The sequence below is a fragment of the Peromyscus californicus genome, unplaced genomic scaffold (assembly GCF_007827085.1).
Source record: "Peromyscus californicus insignis strain IS unplaced genomic scaffold, ASM782708v3 Scaffold_6__1_contigs__length_162567912, whole genome shotgun sequence".
In the NCBI taxonomy this organism is placed as follows: Eukaryota; Metazoa; Chordata; class Mammalia; order Rodentia; family Cricetidae; genus Peromyscus; species Peromyscus californicus.
The window spans coordinates 85803595-85825640 of record NW_026294584.1 but is presented as its reverse complement, the minus strand read 5'-3'; the positions used below and the strand labels follow the sequence as shown (position 1 = coordinate 85825640).

The 22046-nt window shown below is 40.1% G+C and overlaps 1 protein-coding gene across 1 annotated transcript in view; it reads right to left on the bottom strand.

Annotated features, from left to right (window-relative positions):
- LOC128098435 (immunoglobulin kappa light chain-like) overlaps positions 1-20410 on the bottom strand; it is a 51080-nt gene extending 30670 nt beyond the window's left edge. Inside the window, exons 1-2 of the mRNA XM_052719570.1 lie at positions 20362-20410; positions 10943-11262 (exon numbers count right to left, since the gene is read on the bottom strand). Coding sequence (XP_052575530.1) covers positions 10943-11262; positions 20362-20410 — 369 coding nt within the window. The remainder of the gene's footprint in view (positions 1-10942; positions 11263-20361) is intronic.
- Positions 20411-22046: the final 1636 nt, after the last annotated feature.

Genomic DNA, 22046 nt, shown 5'->3' with positions numbered 1-22046 from the left:
ACCAACTTCTCTTAGGCCAGGCTGATTAGAAGTAGTATCAAAATTTTCTACATGTGTTGTGGTTTGAAAGAAAATGCACGGCCCAAAGGGAGTGGCATTATTAGGAGATGTAGTCCTATTGGAGTAGGTGTGGCCTTGGTAGAGGAAGTATGTCACCAAGGCGGTGGGCCCTGAGGTTTGATATATGCTCAAGCCATGTCCAGGTTCTCAGACTCTTTCCTGTTTCTTTAGGATCAAGATGTAAGGACTCAGCCCCAGCACAATGTCTGTCTGCATGCTTCCTGCCATGACAATAATGGACTAAACCTCTGGAAATTTAAGCCATCCCAATGAAATGTTTTTACTTTATAGGAGTTGCTGTGGTCATAGTGTAGCAATAGAAACCCTAACTAAGACAGAAGTGGGTACCAGGGACTGGGATATGCTTTTGTTTGAAGGACCTTGGAACTGTGTCTTAGAAAAGTAGTTGAACAGTTTAAGTGCTGCCTAAGGGGTCATCTAGTAAGAACATGGAAGACAGTGGTGCTAGGTGTGATTTCAATGGTGGGGGGATGGCTCCAGGGGTTTCACAGAAGAAGTTTAGTATGTTACCTAAGAGATTGCCCTTGTGACATTTTGATGAAGAATGGGGCTGCTTTTTTGCCTTTGTCTGAAGATTCTGCCTGAGGCTGAAGTGAAAGATTTGAATTAAATCCCTTGACAGAAGAAATCACAGAACAGCCTAGTATAGACTCTGCCATGTGCTTATTAGTGGTAACTCTAATGAACAATTTTAATGAAAAGGAGCAAGCTGAGCGAGAAAAATACACAATGTAGAACAATTTCAGGAGAAAAGAAGAACCAGGAAGTAAAATGGAGTTAAGCCCTGTGTTCAAGGAGATAAACAGATTAAGAAATGGAATAAAAGGAGTGGTGACCTCAGGGCAAGATCCTACCCAGCTAAGTTTCCAATTTATGAATAGAATTAAAAGGAAAGCTTAGAGCCAGGTGTGGTCACCTTTAATCCCAGCACTGGGAAAGCAGAGGCAGGCAGATCTCTGAGTTTGAGACCATTCTGGTCTACAGAGCAAGTTCCAGGACAGGCAAGCTTAGGCAGTGAAGGAAACCATGGAAACCAGAAAGCTGTTGAAGATGTAAATGAATGAGGGGGCCATGTTCCAGCCCCAGCAAGCAGCAGAACTTGGCGGTGGCTTTGGCTGCGTGGTTCTGTCTTTAGAGGCAAAGAGAGAAGAAATGGGTTATGGAGTATTCCTCTGAGACTAAGGAAAGCTGTTGAGCCAGGCATGTGTCAGGGTGTCCCTGAATGGTAGCCTAGTTTAGAGGCCATTGTTTGAAGCTGTGAGGTTGATTTCCTTGGAAACCCCAAGAGGTTGGAGATGCCAGAGTAGTGGGACATCTGCTGAGGAAAGCTGCTAACAGGGAGTGGAACCAGTCCAAGAGAAAGAAGGGTGTTGCAGTCACAAAGCTGAAAGAAGTTGCAGATCTGAAGAGTGTTTTGACATCAGACATGGAGACACAGAGTTTGGAGTTTGCCAAGCTGGTTTTCAGTCTTGCTTTGGTCCAGTATTTCCTCCCTATGCTCCCTTTCCTTCACTTTGGAATGGCAATGTATATCCTGTGCCATTATATATTGGAAGTATGTGATCTGTTTTTTGACTTTGATTTTATAGGGGATGATAGTTAAGAGATTGCATGAATCTCAGAAGAGACTTCGAACTTTGAACTTTAAAACATTGTTGAGACTTATAGACTCTGAGGCCTTTTGAAGTTGGAATTAATACAGTTTTTGCATTACGATATGGCTACAAGACTTTGGGGGCCAGGAAATGGAATGTGGCAATTTGAAAGAATATGGCTCCCAAAGGAAGTAAGACTATTAGAAGGTGTGGTTCTATTAGAGTAAGTGTGGCCTTGGTGAAGAAAGTGAGTTACTGTGGGTTTGGGCTTTGAGGTCTCATATATGCTTAAGCCACGCCCAATGTATCAGACCACTTCCTGTTGCCTTTGGATCATGATGTAAGAATGCTCAGCTCCAGCGTCATGTCTACCTGCATGCTACATTGCTTCCTGCCATGACAATAAGAGACTAAACTTCTGAAATATAAGTTAGTCACCCCATTAAATGTTTTCCCTTGTAAGAGTTGCTGTGGTCATGATGTCTCTTCACAGTGACAGAAACCCTTACCCTGACAGCATGTGCTGTCAGTAACTGGGAAAGTCATTGGGCAGGATGGATCAGGCTTTTAATTCTGGCACATGAGTGAGTGGTTGAGTCAGGACATTTGCAAAGTCAAGGTGAACTTGGGAAACAAAGTGAGACCCTATTTTTAAATGAAAACAAATAAATCAAGGCCTGGTAAAAGAGTTTGTTAATAGAACATAGGTCTGGCATGTATGATACCCATTTACAGTTGTAAAAATGATATTGAGAAACATGTTTAACTCCCCCAGGTTTGTTAATTCCATGATATTTCCTTAACACTTATTTCAGCCATGTTGAGAACTGCATGAATATGGAAATGACTATGTTTCCTATTAAATCCACCATTACATTATTATATAAAACCCTCCTTTATTCCAGGCATCTGCATATTCTCCACTCCTACCCTTTTCTCTCTTTATCTTTCTCTCTCTTTCTCTCACTCTCTTTTTCTGTATCTTTCCAACCAAAATTCCAAACAAACAAATTTAAAAATAACTACACAAAAAAGTGCTGTATGGATGTTCTTCTGTAAAAATTATGAGAATTTTGGAATCACTTTGAAATCTCAATTATATCATGCTTTCAAGCAATAGTGCTTTTTACATTGTGTTCCTTAGCAAGAAGAGAAAGCAACTGAATTTTATTCAGTAGTAGAAAGATATGGCATTCTCTTGGTTTCAAAGGGAATTTACAACACTAAGTGGACCTAAGCCAAATTATAAATGTCATCAGGAGATAAAACACTGAGACATATGAGCATGGAATGCAGATCATTGTGAATAAGCAGGTTCTCCCCATACACTAGTCCAAAAGCCAATCATGAGCCAACAAGATACCCTAAAGACAGAGCAATTGTCCAACTGGGACATATTCAGAGTGGGGAGCAGCTAGTCATCCAACCACCACTTTTTCTGTTCTCATCACTGGAAGTTTCAACTGATGAACCAGGTTATTCTTTCAAAAGTTCTAATGTATCTAAGAGACTGGAGTGATTACTAACTAATGTTAGATTGGTTTTGAAAACATGAAAACATAAAGTCAAAACTATTACCATAAAATATCTTAGTGGTTAAAAATATAAAGTGTCAACTGAAAAATCTAGTGAAACAGTCTACTTTATGGTCATGAACAAACACATCAACTATCATAAAAGTTTTACAAATATTATATAGTCTTTGCAACAGAGAGAAACCATAGTAGAAAGCTATAACCAGTTGAAATCTGAGTTGTCAAGCCCAGTCCCAATGGATACACCTACAAAATAACTCCCTCACCCAAAATTAAGAGTGGTCAGAGTGATTGTAAGAGCCAGAGGTTCAGGAAGTTTTTTCCTATGAGACTGTGTCTCCTAGTGTGGTCAGAAGACATGCCTATAAAGTCTTCCCAGAATATCTGCCTAAACACAAACTGAACAAGGACAGCAATAGACATGCTAAAGTGAATAGGGAAAGATCTTAAGGCCTCAGTCCTATACAAAGAACCAGAGGCTACCAAGGAGTGCAGAGTGTGGAATAGTCTTCTCCAGGAAGACCATCCAACACCCAGTGCTCATTCTGAAAACATACATACAATAACACTACACAGACTGAGCGGGTTGTATTCAGAAATATATGTGTATACAAATATACATATATGTATACAACAGCCATTAGTGAAAAGAAATGCCATGAATTTGAAACAGAGCAAGGAGTGGTATACGGGAAGGATTAAAGGGAGAAAAGGGGAAAGTAAAATGATGGAACTACATTACAATCTCCAAAAACAAAAGAAGTAATAAACATTTTGAAAACTACTATATACTACAATAATTGACCTATTAGTTGCATATGACATTATGTATTGTCATATACTTATTTATATATATTTTGATTTTAACAAAATTGTATCTTTTGAAGTCAACAAAATTCTAGGCAAGATCTCTGAAGAAAGAAATTAAATTACACAAAATGACTTTGAATAATGGGTACCCAAATTAATGCCCAAGATTTTGCCTTTTTCCTTCAATGTGTGTGTGTGTGTATGTGTGTTGTGTGTTTATAAAAATGAAATTAGACCCATATTTATCACCTTCCACAAAACTAACTTCAAATAGATCAAAGTCCTAAATTCAAAAATTAAAAAACAGAAACTTATACAAGAAAGTATAGGCAGATTTCTATATGGTATCAGCACAGGAAAGAACTTCCGAATAGAAATTCATTTACCCAAGAATCAAAGCCAATTATTAACCAGTGGAACTTCATTAAAACTAAAAGGCTCTCAGACAGTTAAAGACAATCAATTGGGTTAAGAGGAAACCCAAAGATTAGGATGAATATTTGCCAGGTAATATCTAAGAGAGAAATAATATCCAGAATATACAAAGAGTTCAAAAAACAAAGAATAAAGATAAAGCAAACAAACAGCATAGTTCATTCAAAAAATTAGCTTGTGATCTGAAAAGATATCACAAAATAGAACAGAAATAAAAATAACTGAGATATATCTTTAATAATTTGTCATTCCTAGCAATTAGTGATAGAATTAAAATAACTTTGAGATTTCATATTATCCCAGTGAGAATGGCAAAGATCAATGGAAAAACTGAAACAAATGCTGGGAAGGATGAAAAGAAAAGATAAATCTCATTCTCTGTTGGGGAACTGTAAACCAGTCTAGTCACTCCAGAAATCTATATAGAGAATCAAATAAAGCTACAAAATAAATATGACAAAACTACTCCATTTCTTCCATATGCCTCAAAGACTCAATCAACAGCCTACTCCACAGATACTCGAACGTTCAGTCATATTCATTGGAAACAACCTAAGAATCCCACAATGGATGAATGGATAATTAAAATGTTGCACATATACATTATGGAATATTATTCAACTATAAAGAAAAAAGTCATTTGAACATAATGAATGGAACTAGAAAAGATCATATTGGATGAGGTAACCCAGAACCTGAGAGACAAACATCATATGTTCTTCCTCATCAGAAACTCCTAGCTCCAAATCCACATTCAAGTGTATAACCTGGAGTAACTGCAGAAACCAAAAACGTATAAAGAAATCATTGTGGGGGAAGAGAAGCAATAGATAAGGGAATGGAAGGGTAAAAGTGATCTGAAGTGGAAAATTCGTGCTGTAATTAAGTAGAGAGTGGGAGAAATATAGTAAAAGGAGATTGAAGAGTAAAGTAACTGTATAGATGTCTGAAATGTGTAGGCAATCATATATATTATTAACTATTTAATTGAAAATTCCTATACTACATATAACTCTGTATATGTGTAGACCATATACATACGTATATAATATTTTAATGAAATTTCTCATTTATGCTGACAATGTTCTCCCCAAGAGCCATAGACTAGCAAAGAAAGAAAAAGGAAAAAAAGAAAAATATCAGCCATGAAACACTGTCTTTTGAGTTGTTGCTCAGCGTTGTTCAAGAGACTCCCAAAACTTTTAGGCTATTGCTGTTGCCCTTGATCTCCACCCAGAGGCAGAAGAAGATAAGTCCCTATTATACTTTGGACAGAAGATCCAGAGGACCCAAGCTGGATATGGCATGTATGCACACTCTCTGAAGACTAGCTTTAGGCAACATAGAAGCTTCCAAAGCAGGAAAGCAACCAATAATCCTTCCCAGCTATGATGCCTATGAACCACAATAATGACAACCATGGCACAATAACCCTACAATTACAGTAATCATACACATATCCTGAGAGTAACCAATAGTTCTCTGACCAAACTTAAAGCCTGTTCAACAAGAAAAACATTGTCCCTGGTACTGGAAAACTATCGAACTACTTGGTGCTAGTGAAGTCACAGGTACTGGAGGAGAACCTACAACTATCATTTTACTAAGGCAGCACAATCACTAACTACATTATTATTGTCTTTATACCCAAAGATCAGCACAGTTCTCACTCCTCATCAGGGAAACTACTCTTTGAAACATATGAAGATTAGTACAGAAAACCACAATAGATCAAAATACAGACTTGAGGAGTTTAGTGACAAGTGATACACCTAAAACACAACTCTTACACCTAAGGCCTAGGGATCGTTTAGGAAGAGGAGTTGAAAAGATTGTATGAGTCAGAAAAAACAGCAAGTTTTCTGTAAGGTTGTGTCTGCTATAAATGCCAGACATGTAGCTACACACATGAAGCCTCACCAACATGTCTGTCTAAACATGAACTGAACAAGAATGACACCAATAGACATTAATGTGAAAAGGAGAAAGCTCAGGAGGCATCAGCCCTAACATAGAACTACAGGTAACTAAGGAATGCTGAGATTAAGAGAAATAGACTTCCTCAGGGAAGAGTATACTAACTGGTTATCCAGTATCAAATGGCTAACCCTAAAAATGTATGCATACAAGTCATATTATATGGATGGATTGGGCTGCATTTATATATTATATTTAGAAATATATTTATATATGTATACAAATGAGTACATATATAACAATTCAAAGAGATTGTGTACTGTGGGATGGTCTGTATGTCAAATGTGTTGCTGATTGGTCAATAAATAAATCACTGATTGGCCATTGGCTAGGCAGGAAGTATAGGCGGGACAAGGAGGAGAATAGAGCTGGGAAGTGGAAGGCTGAGAGGGAGACACTGCCAGCCGCCATCAGGACAAGGAAGATGTGAAGTACCGGTAAGCCACAAGCCACGTGGCAAGGTATAGATTAATAGAAATGGATTAATTTAAGCTGTAAGAACAGTTAGCAAGAAGCCTGCCACGGCCATACAGTTTGTAACCAATATAAGTCTCTGTGTTTACTTGATCGGGTTTGAGCGGCTTGGGACTGGCGGGTGAGAGAGATTTGTCCTGACTGTGGGCCAGGCAGGAAAACTCCAGCTACAAATGGCGTCCAACGTGGTGGCAAGAGTTTCCACCTAAAAACTGAGAAAAAAAGATTCTAAAAGGGAGCTAAAAACAGTTCCTAATTGTCTCTCTCAAATGAGCGGCAGCTGCCGGTTTGAGCTACTGGCGGGTTGCTGGCGTGCGCACTCGACCTGCAGTATGGTGGGAATGAGGCCTCTGCAAGTGGCACATTAAGCTGTGTGGTGGATTTAGCCTTTGCTAGTACAAAACAAAACAAAAAAACGGTTTCTGGGCTACACGCTGCTTTGATAGAAGCATAGACCCACTATTTCTGAGAGTTGATGGCTCCCAGAGCTGGCGGAAAATGTATCACCGCCATTTTGGGAAGCTGAAGTGGGCGGAGCCAGCAGCCACAGCACCAGCGCCGTTTCAGGCTTAGAAGGCTGCAGTTTAAAGCAATAGGTTCAAGCTAGTATAAAAAAATAAGCCACGTAGAGATGACTATTACACAGAGAGTCTGGATTGTGTTGTCTTTGGGATTCTTAACTACAGAGAGATATTTGATTGTAAAGGAAGCTGAGTTAAACCAGTATGTATATTTTAAAGATACTTTGACTTCAAAATTTGGATGTAAGGATATGTTGCTTTGGAAAAGAGTCTCTTTTGTTTCCACAGAAAGCAAGAGGCTATGGATTTGTTCCAGAGTAAGATACATCAGGTTTGACCAGCCAAGACCCCCTGAAAGGTCTCCGATGACACCATGGCCCAGATGATCCAACATCCAGAACCGTTTCAAGACAACTGGCTCAGATGATACAGCCTCACGGACTACTCCATGATCCTAAAATTTTCTTTGTTTCCCCAGAAGATACAGCGCCCCCCTCCAGCAGGAAGTAGTAAGAGAAGCTACGCCCAAATTCCCAAATATACCAAGCTGACTTTGGAGATGTGTAAAGGTTAAAACCTTCCTTTTTAAGAAAAGAAAAGGGGAAGTACTGTGGGATGGTCTGTATGTCAAATGTGTTGCTGATTGGTCAATAAATAAATCACTGATTGGCCATTGGCTAGGCAGGAAGTATAGGCGGGACAAGGAGGAGAATAGAGCTGGGAAGTGGAAGGCTGAGAGGGAGACACTGCCAGCCGCCATCAGGACAAGGAAGATGTGAAGTACCGGTAAGCCACAAGCCACGTGGCAAGGTATAGATTAATAGAAATGGATTAATTTAAGCTGTAAGAACAGTTAGCAAGAAGCCTGCCACGGCCATACAGTTTGTAACCAATATAAGTCTCTGTGTTTACTTGATCGGGTTTGAGCGGCTTGGGACTGGCGGGTGAGAGAGATTTGTCCTGACTGTGGGCCAGGCAGGAAAACTCCAGCTACAATTGTGAACTTTAAAGAGACCAAGAGAGGTATGTGGGAAGGGTTGGTGAAAATTGGAGATACTCGTAAGGAATGTCTCTGATGCTGGTCTTGGAATAAAGGGGACCCCATTTAGGTTTTCTCTGTCTAAACATGAGAGGACCTTCTCACGCAACTCCAGGAGATCTCAGGCATGGGCTTGTAGGCAAATGAGCTGTTGCAACAATAGAAATTCATTAGTTGGTTAAAAAAATACAAATGCATCAGTGTCATGAGAAACTCGGAGATCTATACAGCCATCACCTTCCCCACTGAGCTCACTGCCAGGGAGATGCTGAACCTTTTAACTTAACCTGAATCAGACATGCCTCTGTTCTTTTTCGGCCACAGGAATTTTCCTAAAAGCATCCATAGTCAAATGATCAGTTTTGAATGCTATTCTACAAAATACAAGTAGGAACTGATTGGAAGGCCATGATCTGTCCCTTCTGACTTTCTGACCATGTTCCATAACCACTGAAGGAGCTCTGAGCAAGGACAGGAGAAAACCAATAGCAATCTAAATGAACCTAATCTCATAGCTCAGCAGCCTGCACTCATGGTTAAGACAGCAACATTTCAAGCTCCCAAAACAGACATTTCCTTTGATGTGTGTCAACAAAATGTTCAAATTGTTATCTTATTCTAACATAAAGTACACTTTCCATCTCTCTTCTAATTCATGTTGGAGATTCTTATTCTCCTGTTCTACATATATTTCAAAATGAATCCACTTGCATGTCCTTCCACTGCCTTTTTTTTATATTATAGTTCATTTCCACAATGTGAAAAGCTGCCCATGTGAAATAAATACTTGGTTCCAAAATTATGGCTCCAAGGATTCAAAGTGAGCGGATCATGAGTGCTCTGACTCAATTACTAGATGTATCCATTGCTGTGTCATAATTAAATGGCATTATTGGGAGCTTGCGGAAAGTATGAAGTCAGTGCTAACTGAGGAACTAGAGGAATGCTTCTAAAGACTGTGTCCAGTCCCTGGCTTCCTCCTACCTCCCTTGGCTTCTCAGCTGCCATGAGGTAAGCATCTTTCCCCTCTCATGCCCTTCTGCCATGGTATTCAACCTCAGCCTGGCAGAGCTGTGTTTGTAGGCACAAACACATTATCCAAGTTTGGACACACCAATTCCCAACCAGATATCTTTAAGGTATTTGGAGATCCCCAGCAGTTTTATGTAGTCTGTAACGCACTTGCTCCCTGCTGTTGTTGCTCAATAAGTTTCTTAATCAGAGCGCTGATGAGATTAGTCTGCTAATTCTTTACACAGGAGCACAAAGGATTGTCCTCTAAAACCACTAAATTCTATTAATCGATATGTGATGGAAAGACTGGAGAGCAGCACATGCTAACACAACGTTACATCCAACATTAGAATGGAGAGAGGGTACCTGGTCTCCACAGTTGGAAAGCAGTTGAGGGGTCTTCAGAGGGAGATGTGGCCCCAGAAACACGGGCAACAAATATCACATTTTCACTCCTTTGTGGGTCCTAAATATGTTGTGTGCTAACTTTGTATGTATACATGTACGTGTGTGTATGTGTATCTCTTTATGTGTGTTTGTGTGTATTTGTGTATGTGGATATGTGTGTGGTATATGTGTACAAATGTGTGTATGTACTTATGTATATATGTATGTCTCTGATAAAAATGCAGGACATTACATGGATAATGTAAAAATGTGTAACAGCAAGAAAGGGAAGAGGAAATGAGGAAAGTCAGTGGATATGGTCAAAATATATGATGTACTTGAAAGACATTGCTTTTATGGTGTTTGTATGCAATGAATATATATTAATAAAGAAATTTAATGTGAAGCAAGATTGCTGAGAGGGCAAAGACACTTGTCACAAAGCCTGACGACAGACCTGAGCTTGATTCCAGAACCCACACTGCAAAATAAAGACTCATGTCCAAATTGTCTTCTGACTGCACTTGTGTACCTACATACATGTACACATGCATGCATATATACACAAAAAAATGTAATTAACTAAAATGTAATTTAAAAGTAAAAGAATTTATAAAATGGAAAGAAAAAACTTGAGAAATATTGAGCAGTAAAGAAGTAAAAAAGTCCTCTAGATACTAGAAAAAAAGAAACTTTCCTAGACCAGCAAGCTGAAGTGATGTTTGCCTACATCCATCACTTCTGCCCATAGAGTTATATTTTGGACACCAGAACTGCAGAACCATAAAAATACAAATCTCTAGTATTGAAGAAACATAATTTGTGGTAATGTGTTTCAGAAGGACAGAAAGATAATACTGGGATCTTTCCTGCATTTCCATATATACGTTTTTCATACCAAAAGACATAAGAGACATTGAACTCATTATATTTTGCTGGGCTCTGCAAACTTTTACATCAGTGTTTCAGGCACACTTGTTCTCAGGCAGAAGGGGGAAGTGTGCAGGTCCAGGGCTGTGTGGTGCAGGCAGCTGGTGAGACTGTCAGAGGAGGTTTTGTTGGAGGCTGAAGCACTGTGGGAGGAGTACTATAAACCTGCAGACAGTAGTAATCTGCCAGGTCTTCAGCCTGGACACTGCTGATGGTGAGAGTGAAATCTGTCCCAGACCCACTGCCTGTGAAGCGATCAGGAACCCCAGTGTTCTGAGTGGATGCAAAGTAGATCAGCAATTTAGGAGACTGCCCTGGTTTCTGCTGGTACCACTCTAAGTGGTTCTTCTTGCTATTGCTGCCAAACAGACTCTGGCTGGACTTGCAGTTGATGCTGACCTTCTCTCCTGCTGACACAGCCAGGGAGGATGGAGACTGGGACATCAAGATGTCCCCACAGATACCTGTAATCATGAAAGGACAATGAACATGCACAGATACACAAACACACATTATGACAGTTGATTTGTTGTCATTTAATGTCCTTATAATATCATATTATCAAAGTATTATTATATAAGAAATATTATGCCCTGAGACACCTTGCAAATTTCTTATATACAAAGAAGTGACTCTGGTATGATTATAATAGTTTGCGGTTTCTCACCAGACACCCAGCGCAGCAGGGACATGAGAACTTGGATCTGTGACTCCAACTTGCTTCCCCTGCTGTATGATGCAGTTTCTCACGGGAAAGTGCTTGTTTATAAATTCTGAGCAGCTGGGCTGGCCTGGAGGGGCCCATGCAAAGCAGTCAGCAAATACAAAGGCAAATGCCTGGGCAGTTTGTATGAAAGTGGCTGGTGTCAATCAACAGACAAACATACCATCACAGAGAGCATGAGCAATCACTGAAAGGGATCCATTTACAACTTCCCAAGAGAAATCTACTAGGTGCTCTAATAGCAACTGTGGGTTATAATCCCAGACATAGTTAAATCAGGTGACTTTTGCAGAAATGTGAGGAGTGCTATCTTAGACTGACAGTCCTAGTGAAATCATAAGATATGCTCTCAAAAATTGCAACAACAAATTAGGAAACAGAGTAAGAAAACATGCAATAAAAGAAAAGAAGAGAGGGAGGGAGAGAGGGGGGACTGGGTCAAAATTTGTTATTGCCCATCTGCAAAGCCACTATTAAACTGAGGACATTGGACAGTGTCTCAGATATTGGCCTCCAGTTTCAGGATAAGCATGGGACAGAGATGCAAAGAGCAGCCCTGAATTTGCTCTGTGGAAATCATGGGGGTCATGAATTTAAGACCTGGATCAGAGAAGCTTTAATATGGAAGCAAAGATAATCTCAGCAGAAACTAGCAAGTGTCATCCCCACAACTTTGATAACTGAGAGATGGCTCTAAATTTGGGAAAATGGAAGAGGAATAAAAGAAACCAAATTTCTTCAAGAAGTCATGGCTGTAGACAAACACTGCCAAGAGTGTTTATTCCAGAAATGCATATTCCTTGGTAATTTAGAAATTAGCTATATTGAAATGAGTCAAGGTGGTCTTTCTGACATAGTGAACAGATAAAAACCTTGCCAGAAGGGGGCATAGCCATCCCAAATCAAGCAATAATTTTACAAAGACCAATAGACCACAAGATCATAGATTTTTGCCATCGAAAGGAAAAAATATTTAAGTATGAATGAAAATCAATAGCAATAACAGAAATCAAAGAACCTTCCAAGATTCAGAGTAGTGAATCATGAAAGCATATATAAGAAGTACACAGTACACAGTATTCTGTGTAAAGTACAAAAAACAAAATCAAAAAAAAGTATCATGACAAGGAGTTGAGATTCACATCTGTAATCCCAGAACTAGGGAGATGGCAGCAAGAGGACCATATGATTAAAGCTAGCCTGCGGTACACAGCAAGTTCTAGGTCAGTCTCTGTTATTTCCTATGTCCATCAGGTCTGTTGTGTCTGGAAGACACTGTTTCCTTGATGTCATCCATCCCTCTGGCTCTCACAATCTTTCGTTCTCCTCTTCCACAGAGATCCCTAAGCCCTCAGGGAAGAGTTTGATGAAAACATTCCCTTTAGGACTGAATGTTCTAAGGTTTCTCATTCTCTGAACCTTACCCTGCTGTGGGATGTTCTGTATGGCAAATGTGTTGCTAATTAGTCAATAAATAAAACACTGATTGGCCATTGGCTAGGCAGGAAGTGTAGGCGGGACAAGGAGGAGAATAAAGCTGGGAAGTGGAAGGCTGAGTCAGAGAGACACTGCCAGCCGCCACGATGACAAACAGCATGTGAAAATGCCGGTAAGCCATGAGCCACGTGGCAAGGTATAGATTTATAGGAATGGATTAATTTAAGCTGTAAGAACAGTTAGCAAGAAGCCTGCCACAGCCATACAGTTTGTAAGTAATATAAGTCTCTGTGTTTACTTGGTCGGGTTTGAGTGACTGTGGGCCAGGCAGGAAAACTCTAGCTACATTACCCACTTGTGAGCCTGTATTAGTTCTTATCTACTACAGGAAGAAGCTTCTCTGATGGTAGCTGAGCAGGTCACTGACGTATGGATATAACAGAATGTTATTAGGAGTCATTTCATTGCTGTGTTCCTTTAGCAGAACATAGTATCTGGGTTTCCTCTAGGTCCATGACCTATCTAGGCTCAGGTTCTTGGCCACCAGAACAGTGTCAGGTATGGTTGCATTCTATGAAGTGGGCCTTAAATCCAATTACCTAGAAGTTGGTTATCCACAACCATTCTAGATCATAAGGTTTATGGCTGGGTTGGTAGTCACCTTTCTCTTCTGGTAGAATGTAGATTATCTTTCAGCACCATGAACACTAGTCAGTAGGGGGATGGGCTCTAGTTAGGCACCAGCGCAATTTCTTTATGTTCAATGAGATATGTAAGGAATGAAAGAGAAGGGCAAGGGAGGGAACACGAAAGGACCTGGAATTCTTAGTTCAGCTTCTCAAATGAGGTTCCCTACTCAACTCCTGGGGTTGCTGATGCTCTGGATCTCTGATGAGGAAGGAGGAGAGAAATAAAGTGAATGGGGATGCATGGTGATCTGTGGGATGCTGCTCCCACCCATGTGTGTTCAGTTCACATACAACATATGCAAATTCGGGTCTTATGGGATTTAGACCTGTGGTCTTCAGAGAGATTTGACAAGAAGGACCTGGGATCTGATGAAGATTGTCAAATAGAAGGAGCGTGATGTTATGAGCAAATTCTAACAAATGGTTTACAAATATTGGTCCTTTTTAAAAATTGAACACTTTTAGTTCATAAGTCACAGTAAATGTTAAATTAAGAAATAGATTGCCCTATTGCATATGACATTGAATTTCTTTCCCCGATGAACTTATGTCCTACTTATTTAAGACCCACAGGATATTTTGAGATGACCCAAACTACACTCTCTCAGTCCATCTTTGGAGAGCCAGTCTCCATGTCCTCAACTCTAGTCAGAACCACTATTTTTTTTTTTTTTTTTGGTTTTTCGAGACAGGGTTTCTCTGTGTAGCTTTGCGCCTTTCCTGGGACTCACTTGGTAGCCCAGGCTGGCCTCGAACTCACAGAGATCCGCCTGGCTCTGCCTCCCGAGTGCTGGGATTAAAGGCGTGTGCCACCACCGCCCGGCCAGAACCACTATTTAACTTGGCTTCTATATAAACCAGTCCAGTCTTCCCAGCTCCTGATCTATGAGACTTCCAGCTGCAGTCCCTGACTGGCTCAGTGGCAATAGGCCAGGCAAATATCAGCAGGGTGGTACCTGAGAATGTGAGAGTTTATTACTGCATTAAAAATTTAGGAAGTCTTTATACAGGGTGACTTCCATGAATAAAATCTGCCCTGCTTATGGAGACCCAGAGTCCATTATCAGAAATTCACCTCCTGGTGTTCTGACACCTTGAACTTCAATTGCCACCTGCTGCTCCTTTAACATGGACACCTGCATCTGATGCTGCATCATAATACCCACAACAGTTGAGTGTTGTGGGTATTATGTCCTTCGAACAGATAAAGAACTTCAGAGTGGACTTCTATCCACTGCTGTGGGTAGCATGGATTCCATTGGTTCACTTCCAATGATAGAAAGCAGGTGTTCCAGTGGCTTCGTTATTAAACTGTATACCCTCTCCTTAGCTCTTTCCGTATCACTTTACCCACCAGGTAATTTTGATATGACTTCCCACGGAGGCCTTCTCTTCGAGAATTAGGAGAAATCTCAGTTCTTCTCTTGGCTTACTGTTTGAGTTCTCAGAATGAGGTTCCTTCGGCATAACTTGGGGTGCTAATGTTCAGGATCCCATGTGAGTTCAGAGATAAGGAAGAAAAGCAGCACTTAGTGAGCTTTAGGGCCATGCTACTTCCCCTGTGTCATGAGAGATGAGCAGGATTTGTCATTTATGAGCAGGACAGGGATATTGCATTTGTGAGAGAATGAGTCAACAAACAACAGGGATCTGGACTCTGGTGATGGTGATCACATACAAAGGGTGAAATGGTATTTGAAACTCCTGGGAGGCCTTTTATTGCATAAGAACTTTAGGTTATATTCAAAATTGGATATTGTGGGTGTGCAAAACAAAATCACCCAGTACCCAGAATAGAATGTCAGAAAATGCACAAATATTTGATTGGCTAATAAATTCATACGACCTCATGCTAATCTGTCATTCTCTCAGGATCCTCTGGAGATATTGAGATAACTCAGACTCCTATCTCTGGCTATCATCAGTAGAGACCTGAGCTCCATCTCTTAGGTTAAATCATTGCTTCCTACTAAGTGATATAAACACCTACTTGAAATAGATAATACATAAGCCAGAATAGTGCCAAAAGCTACTGATTTATAAGATTTCCAAACAGGAACCTCAGGGTCCTGACAGGCTCAGTGGCAATGGGTCTTGACTGGAGATGAAGCAACTTACTAAGTGCATATTCTGTCAATAACTGATAAAGTTATTATGCAGTATAGATCAGGTTTCTAATCCTGTAATATGGTTGGTAAAGTCAGGACATTCATACCCAAGTCAGCAGAATGGAACATGAGGATGATGTTATTTATTACTGTGTACAAGGCACACAATACCCTCATACAGTGCTATAGCATAAAATGAAATCCCTCCTATTTAGATGGACCAACTGCCATCATGTTTCACTTGTCTTTGGAAAAATCATAGGAAATTATTAAACTTGTATAAGAGGGAGAAAACAGATCAACAAGTTACAACTGAGCTCTTTATCACATGGAAAACACAGCTTCATTCAGGCAAAGCCTTAATATTACTTTCAGCTCCATCATTCTAAGCATGTCAATATGGAGCAGAAGACTAAATATTATCAAATCACTTCTGAATAAATACATATGATTGAAGGTAAAGGATTGTAGATGTAACCAACGGTCTTATAAAATAAGAAACACAGAGCCAATTCAGAGAAGAAAGCCAAGAGGTTAGAGCTAAGAGCCTCACCCTTCCTGATTCAGGGATCCTCTCCAGCCAAGAGAGCTCTCCGAAAAGGACCTACTTCCTGTGTGTCTGTCTTTAAAGTCTTCCTGTTCTGCCTTGTCATTGGTTGTAAACCCAAACATGTGACTGCCTCGTCACTGCCTGAATGTACCGCCCTCCAGGTCCTTAAAGGCGTGCACCACCGCCGCCATGCACTTGCTATGACTCTAATAGCTCTGACCCCCAGACAACTTTATTTATTAACATACAATTAAAATCACATTTCAGTACAAGTAAAATACCACCACAAAGGATGATCCAGGATATCAATAATTTGGGTTCTTCTGAAGATGGTTAGTGACTTCTATATGATCTTTTGTGGCATGTGGATTTTTCACATTTTTTGACAATGGGATAGAAAGAAAAGCAAAAATATAAAAATCACTTCACCTAAATAACAAATTCAAAAGAAATCATAATAATGACTATAAATGAAGGTAAGGCTATACAGAAAGAGCAAGCAGTATCTGCTGCTGAAGGGACTGCACACTGGTATGGGCACTGTGAACTTCATTCAGTATTGAGGGTCCTCAAGAAAACATGGAACTAACATACGCTTCAACTAACCCTTCCCTAGGTATATTCCTCAACAAATGTAAATTACCATAAAGTAGAAGTATTCATCAATGTTCCATTGCTGTGAAGAGACACCATGGCCCTGGTAACTCTTACCAAGGAAAGCATCTAATTGGGCTTCCTTACAATTTCAGAGCTTTAGTGTATGGTCATCATGGCAGTGAGTATTGAGGGATTCAGGCAGACACAGTGCTGGAGGAGTGAACTGAGTTCTACATCCAGATCTGCAGACAGCAGGAAGAGAGAGACTCTGGGCTTGGAATGTGCTTTTTGAAATCCGGAAGAACACCCAAAACAACATACCTCCTCCAACAAGGGCACATCTCCTAATCTTCAAATAGTACCAATCCCTAAAGAATTCTCTTCTACAAAAATACAAGTAGCGCCAGGCGGTGGTGGCGCACGCCTTTAATCCCAGCACTTGGGAGGCAGAGCCAGGCAGATCTCTGTGAGTTCGAGGCCAGCCTGGGCTACCAAGTGAATTCCAGGAAAGGCGCAAAGCTACACAGAGAAACCCTGTCTCGAAAAAAACCAAAAAACCAAAAAAAAAAAAAAAATACAAGTAGGAACTGATTAGAAGGCCATGATCTGTCCCTTCAGACTTTGTGGCCATGTTCCATAACTACTGAAGGAGCTCTGAGCAAGGACAGGAGAGAACAAATAACAATCTAAATAAATGGACCTAATCTCATAGCTACCTGCACCTATGGTTAAGGCTACCAACATTTCAAGCTCCCAAGATAGATACTTCCTTTGATGTGGGTCAACAAAATGTTCAGATTGTTATCTTATTCTAAGGTAAAGTATGTTTTCCATCTCTCTTATAATTCATGTCGGAGATTCTTATTCTCCAGTTCTACTTATATTCCAATCGTGAATCCACTTGAATGTCACTCCACTGTCATATATATATTAGTTAATTTCTGCAGTGTGACTCAAAAGGCTCCTATGTGAAATATTTGGTTCCCAGCTTATGGATCCAACTATTAAAAGTGAATGGATTGCCAGGCGGTGGTGGCTCATGCCTTTAATCCCAGCACTCGGGAGGCAGAGCTAGGCGGATCTCTGTGAGTTCGAGGCCAGTCTGGCTACCAAGTGAGTTCCAGGAAAGGCTCAAAGCTACACAGAGAAACCCTGTCTCAAAAAAAAGTGAATGGATCATGAGTGCTCTGACTCAATTACTAGATTTATCCATTGCTGTGTCATAATTGAATGGCATTATTGGGAGGTGGTAGAAAGTATGAAGTCAGTGCTAACTGAGGAACTAGGGGAATGCTTCTAAAGACTGTGTCCAGTCCCTGGCATCATCCTACCTCCCTTTGCTTCTCAGCTGCCATGAGGTAAGCATCTTTCCCCTCTCATGTCCTTCCTCCATGATATTCAACCTCATTTAGGACCACAGCAATGATGTTACCTACCTTGGGCTAAAACAGAAACTGTGAGCTGAAGAAATCTTTGCCCTTTAAGTTGTTTTCCTGAGATGTTTTGTCACAATGAAGAAAACTCTAAACTCAGCACAGTCCACATCACTTCAAGATTTTCCTGGGGAAACACCTGGCACAGCTGTGTTTCTAGGCACAACCACACCATGCAAGTTTGGACACACTGATTCCCAAGAAGATAGCTTTAAGGTATTTGGAGATCTCCAGCAATTTTATGTAGTCTGTAACACACTTGTTCCCCACTATATCTCCAAAATAGGTGCTTGATGAGATTCTTAACCAAAATATTGATAAGATTAATATACTTCACACAGGCGCACAAACGATTGCCCTCTAAAAACACTAAATTCTACTAATTGATATGTGATGGAAAGACTGGAGAGCAGCACATGCTAAAACAACATTACATCCAACATTAGAGTGGAAAGAGGATTCTTGGTCTCAACAGTTGGAAAGCAGATGAGGAGTCCTCTGAGGGAGATGTGGCCCCAGAAACATGGACAACAAATATCACATTTTCATTCCTTTGTGGATCCTAAATATGTTGTGTGCTAAGTTTGTGTGTGTACATGTATATGTGTGCATGTATGTGTATCTCTTTATGGGTTCATGATCATGTATATGTGTGTGTGTGTGTTTGTGTATGTGGATATGTGTGTGGTATGAGTGTACAAATGTGTGTATGTACTTATGTATATATGTGTATGTCTGTAATAAAAATACAAGAGATTACATGGATAATGTAAAAGTGGATAACAGCAGGGAAGAGAAGGGGAAATGAGAAAGGTTGTTGGATATGAGCTAAATATATGATATACTTGAAAGACATTGATTTATGACATTTGTATGCAATGAATAAACATTAATAAACTCAATGTGAAGCAAGATTGTTGAGAAGGGAAAGACACTTGCCACAGAGCTTGAAATCAGACCTAAGTTTTATCCCCAGAACCCATATCACAAAAAGAAAGACTCATGTACATATGCATACATGCATGCACAAAAATGTAATTAACTAAAATGCAATTTAAAAGTAAAAGAATTTATGAAAAAGGAAAAAAAACCTTGAGAAATATTTAGCAGTAAAGAAGTAAGAAAGTCTTCTAGAAGCTAGAAAAAGAAAAAAAGAAACTTTCCTAGATCAGCAAGCTGAAATGATGTTTGCCGACATCATCACTTCAGCCTATAGAGTCATATGTTAGACACCAGAACTCCAGATCCATAAAAATATAAATCTCTAATACTGAAGCAACAGAATTTGTGGTAATGTGATTCAGAAGGACAGAAAGATAATACTGGGATCTTTCCTATATTTCCATATATACGTTTTTGATACCAAAAGACATAAGAGACATTGAACTCATTATATTTTGCTGGGCTCTGCAAACTTTTACATCAGTGTTTCAGGCACACTTGTTCTCAGGCAGAAGGGGGAAGTGTGCAGGTCCAGGGCTGTGTGGTGCAGGCAGCTGGTGAGACTCTCAGAGGAGGTTTTTGTTGGAGGCTGAAGCACTGTGGGAGGATAACTGTGTTGCTGCAGACAGTAATAATCTGCCAGGTCTTCAGCCTGGACACTGCTGATGGTGAGAGTGTAATCTGTCCCAGACCCACTGCCTGTGAAGCGATCAGGAACCCCAGTGTCCCGAGTGGATGCAAAGTAGATTAGACGTTTAGGAACCTGCCCTGGTTTCTGCTGGTACCAGTTCAAGTAGTTCTTGCTATTGCTGCCAAACAGACTCTGACTGGACTTGCAGTTGAGGGTGACCTTTTCTCCTGCTGACACAGCCAGGGAGGATGGAGACTGGGTCATCAAGATGTCCCCACAGATACCTGTGATCATGAAATGACAATGAACATGCACAGAAACACAAACACACATTATAACAGTTAATTTGTTGTCATTTAATGTCCTTATAATGTCATATTATCAAAGTATTATTATGTAATAAATATTACGCCCTGACTCTGAAATAATTGTAATATTTTTTAATTTCTCACCAGACACCCAGAGCAGCAGGGACATGAGAACTTGGGTCTGTGACTCCATCTTGCTCCCCCTGCTGTATGATGCTTTTCTCACTGGAAAGCCCTGGTTTATAAATTCTGAGCAGCTGAGCTGGACTGGAGGGACCCATGCAAAGCAGTCAGAAAATACAAAAGCAAATGCCTAGGGGGTTTGTGTGAGAGTGGCTGGTGTCAATCAACAGACAGAACTGCCATCACAGAGAGCATGAGCAATCACTGAAAGGGATCCATTTACAGCATTTCCAAGAGAAATCTACTAGGTGCTCTAATAACAGCTGTGGGTTAAAATCCAAGACATAGTTAAATCAGGTGACTTTTGCAGAAATGTGAGGAGAGCTATCTCAGATTGTCAGTCCTAGGGAAATCATAAAATATGCTCTCAAAAATTGCAACAACAAATTAGGAAACAGAGTAAGAAAACATGCAATAAAAGAAGGGAGAGAGATGGGAGAGGGGCGTTATTGGGTCAAAATTTGTTATCGCCCATCTGCAAAGCCACTCTTACACTTCGGATAATGAACAGTGTCTCAGACATTTGGCCTCCAGTTTCCATTATAAGCATGGGACAGAGATGCAAAGAGCAGCCCAGAGATCGCCCTGTGGAAATTATGGAGGTCATGAATTTAAGACTGGGATCAGAGAAGCTTTAATCTTGAAGCAAAGATAAACCCTGAAGAAACTAGCAAGTATCATCCCCACCACTTTTTATAACTGAAAGATGCCTCTAAATTTGGGGAAATGGAAGGGAAATAAAAGAAACCAAATGTATTATGGGACTTGGAAACAAGTGGTAGGAATAAAAATTGTGTCATCTCCTTAAAAAAAAAAAAGAAAGGAAACCAAATTTCTCCAAGAAGTCATGGCTGTAGACAAACACTGCAAAGAGTTTTTATTCCAGAAATACATATTCTATGGTAATTTAGAAATTAGCTATATTGAAATGGGTCAAAGTGGTCTTTCTGACATAGTGAACAGATAAAAAACTTGCCAGAAGGGGGCATAGCCATCCCAAATCAAGCAATAATTTTACAAAGACCAATAGACCACAACATCATAGATTTTTGCCATCCAAAGGAAAAAATATTTGTGTGTGAATGAAAATCAATAACAATAACAGAAATCAAAGAACCTTTCAAGATTCAGAGTAGTGAATCATGAAAGCATATATAAGAAGTACATTATAGACCCAGTATTCTGTGTAAAGTACAAGAAACAAAAATAAATAAAATATCATGACAAGGAGTTGAGATTCACATCTGTAATCCCAGAACTGGGGAGACAGTAGCAAGAGGATCATACGATTAAAGCTAGCCTGGGGTACACAGCAAGTTTTAGGTAAGTCTCTGTGATTTCCTGTTTTCATCAATCCTGTAGTGTATGGAAGACACTGTTTCCTTGATGTCATCCATCCCTCTGACTATCACAATCTTTCCCCCTCCTCTTCCACAGAGATCCCTGAGCCCTCAAGGAGGAATTTGATGAAGACATTCCCTTTATGACTGAATGTTCCAAGGTCTACCACTCTCTGTACCTTGTCTACTTGTGATGCTCTGTAGTAGTTCCTATCTACTGCAGCAAGAAGCTTCTCTGATGGAAGCTAAGCAGGACACTGACCTATGGGTATAACAGGATTACGAGTCATTTCATTCCTGTGTTCC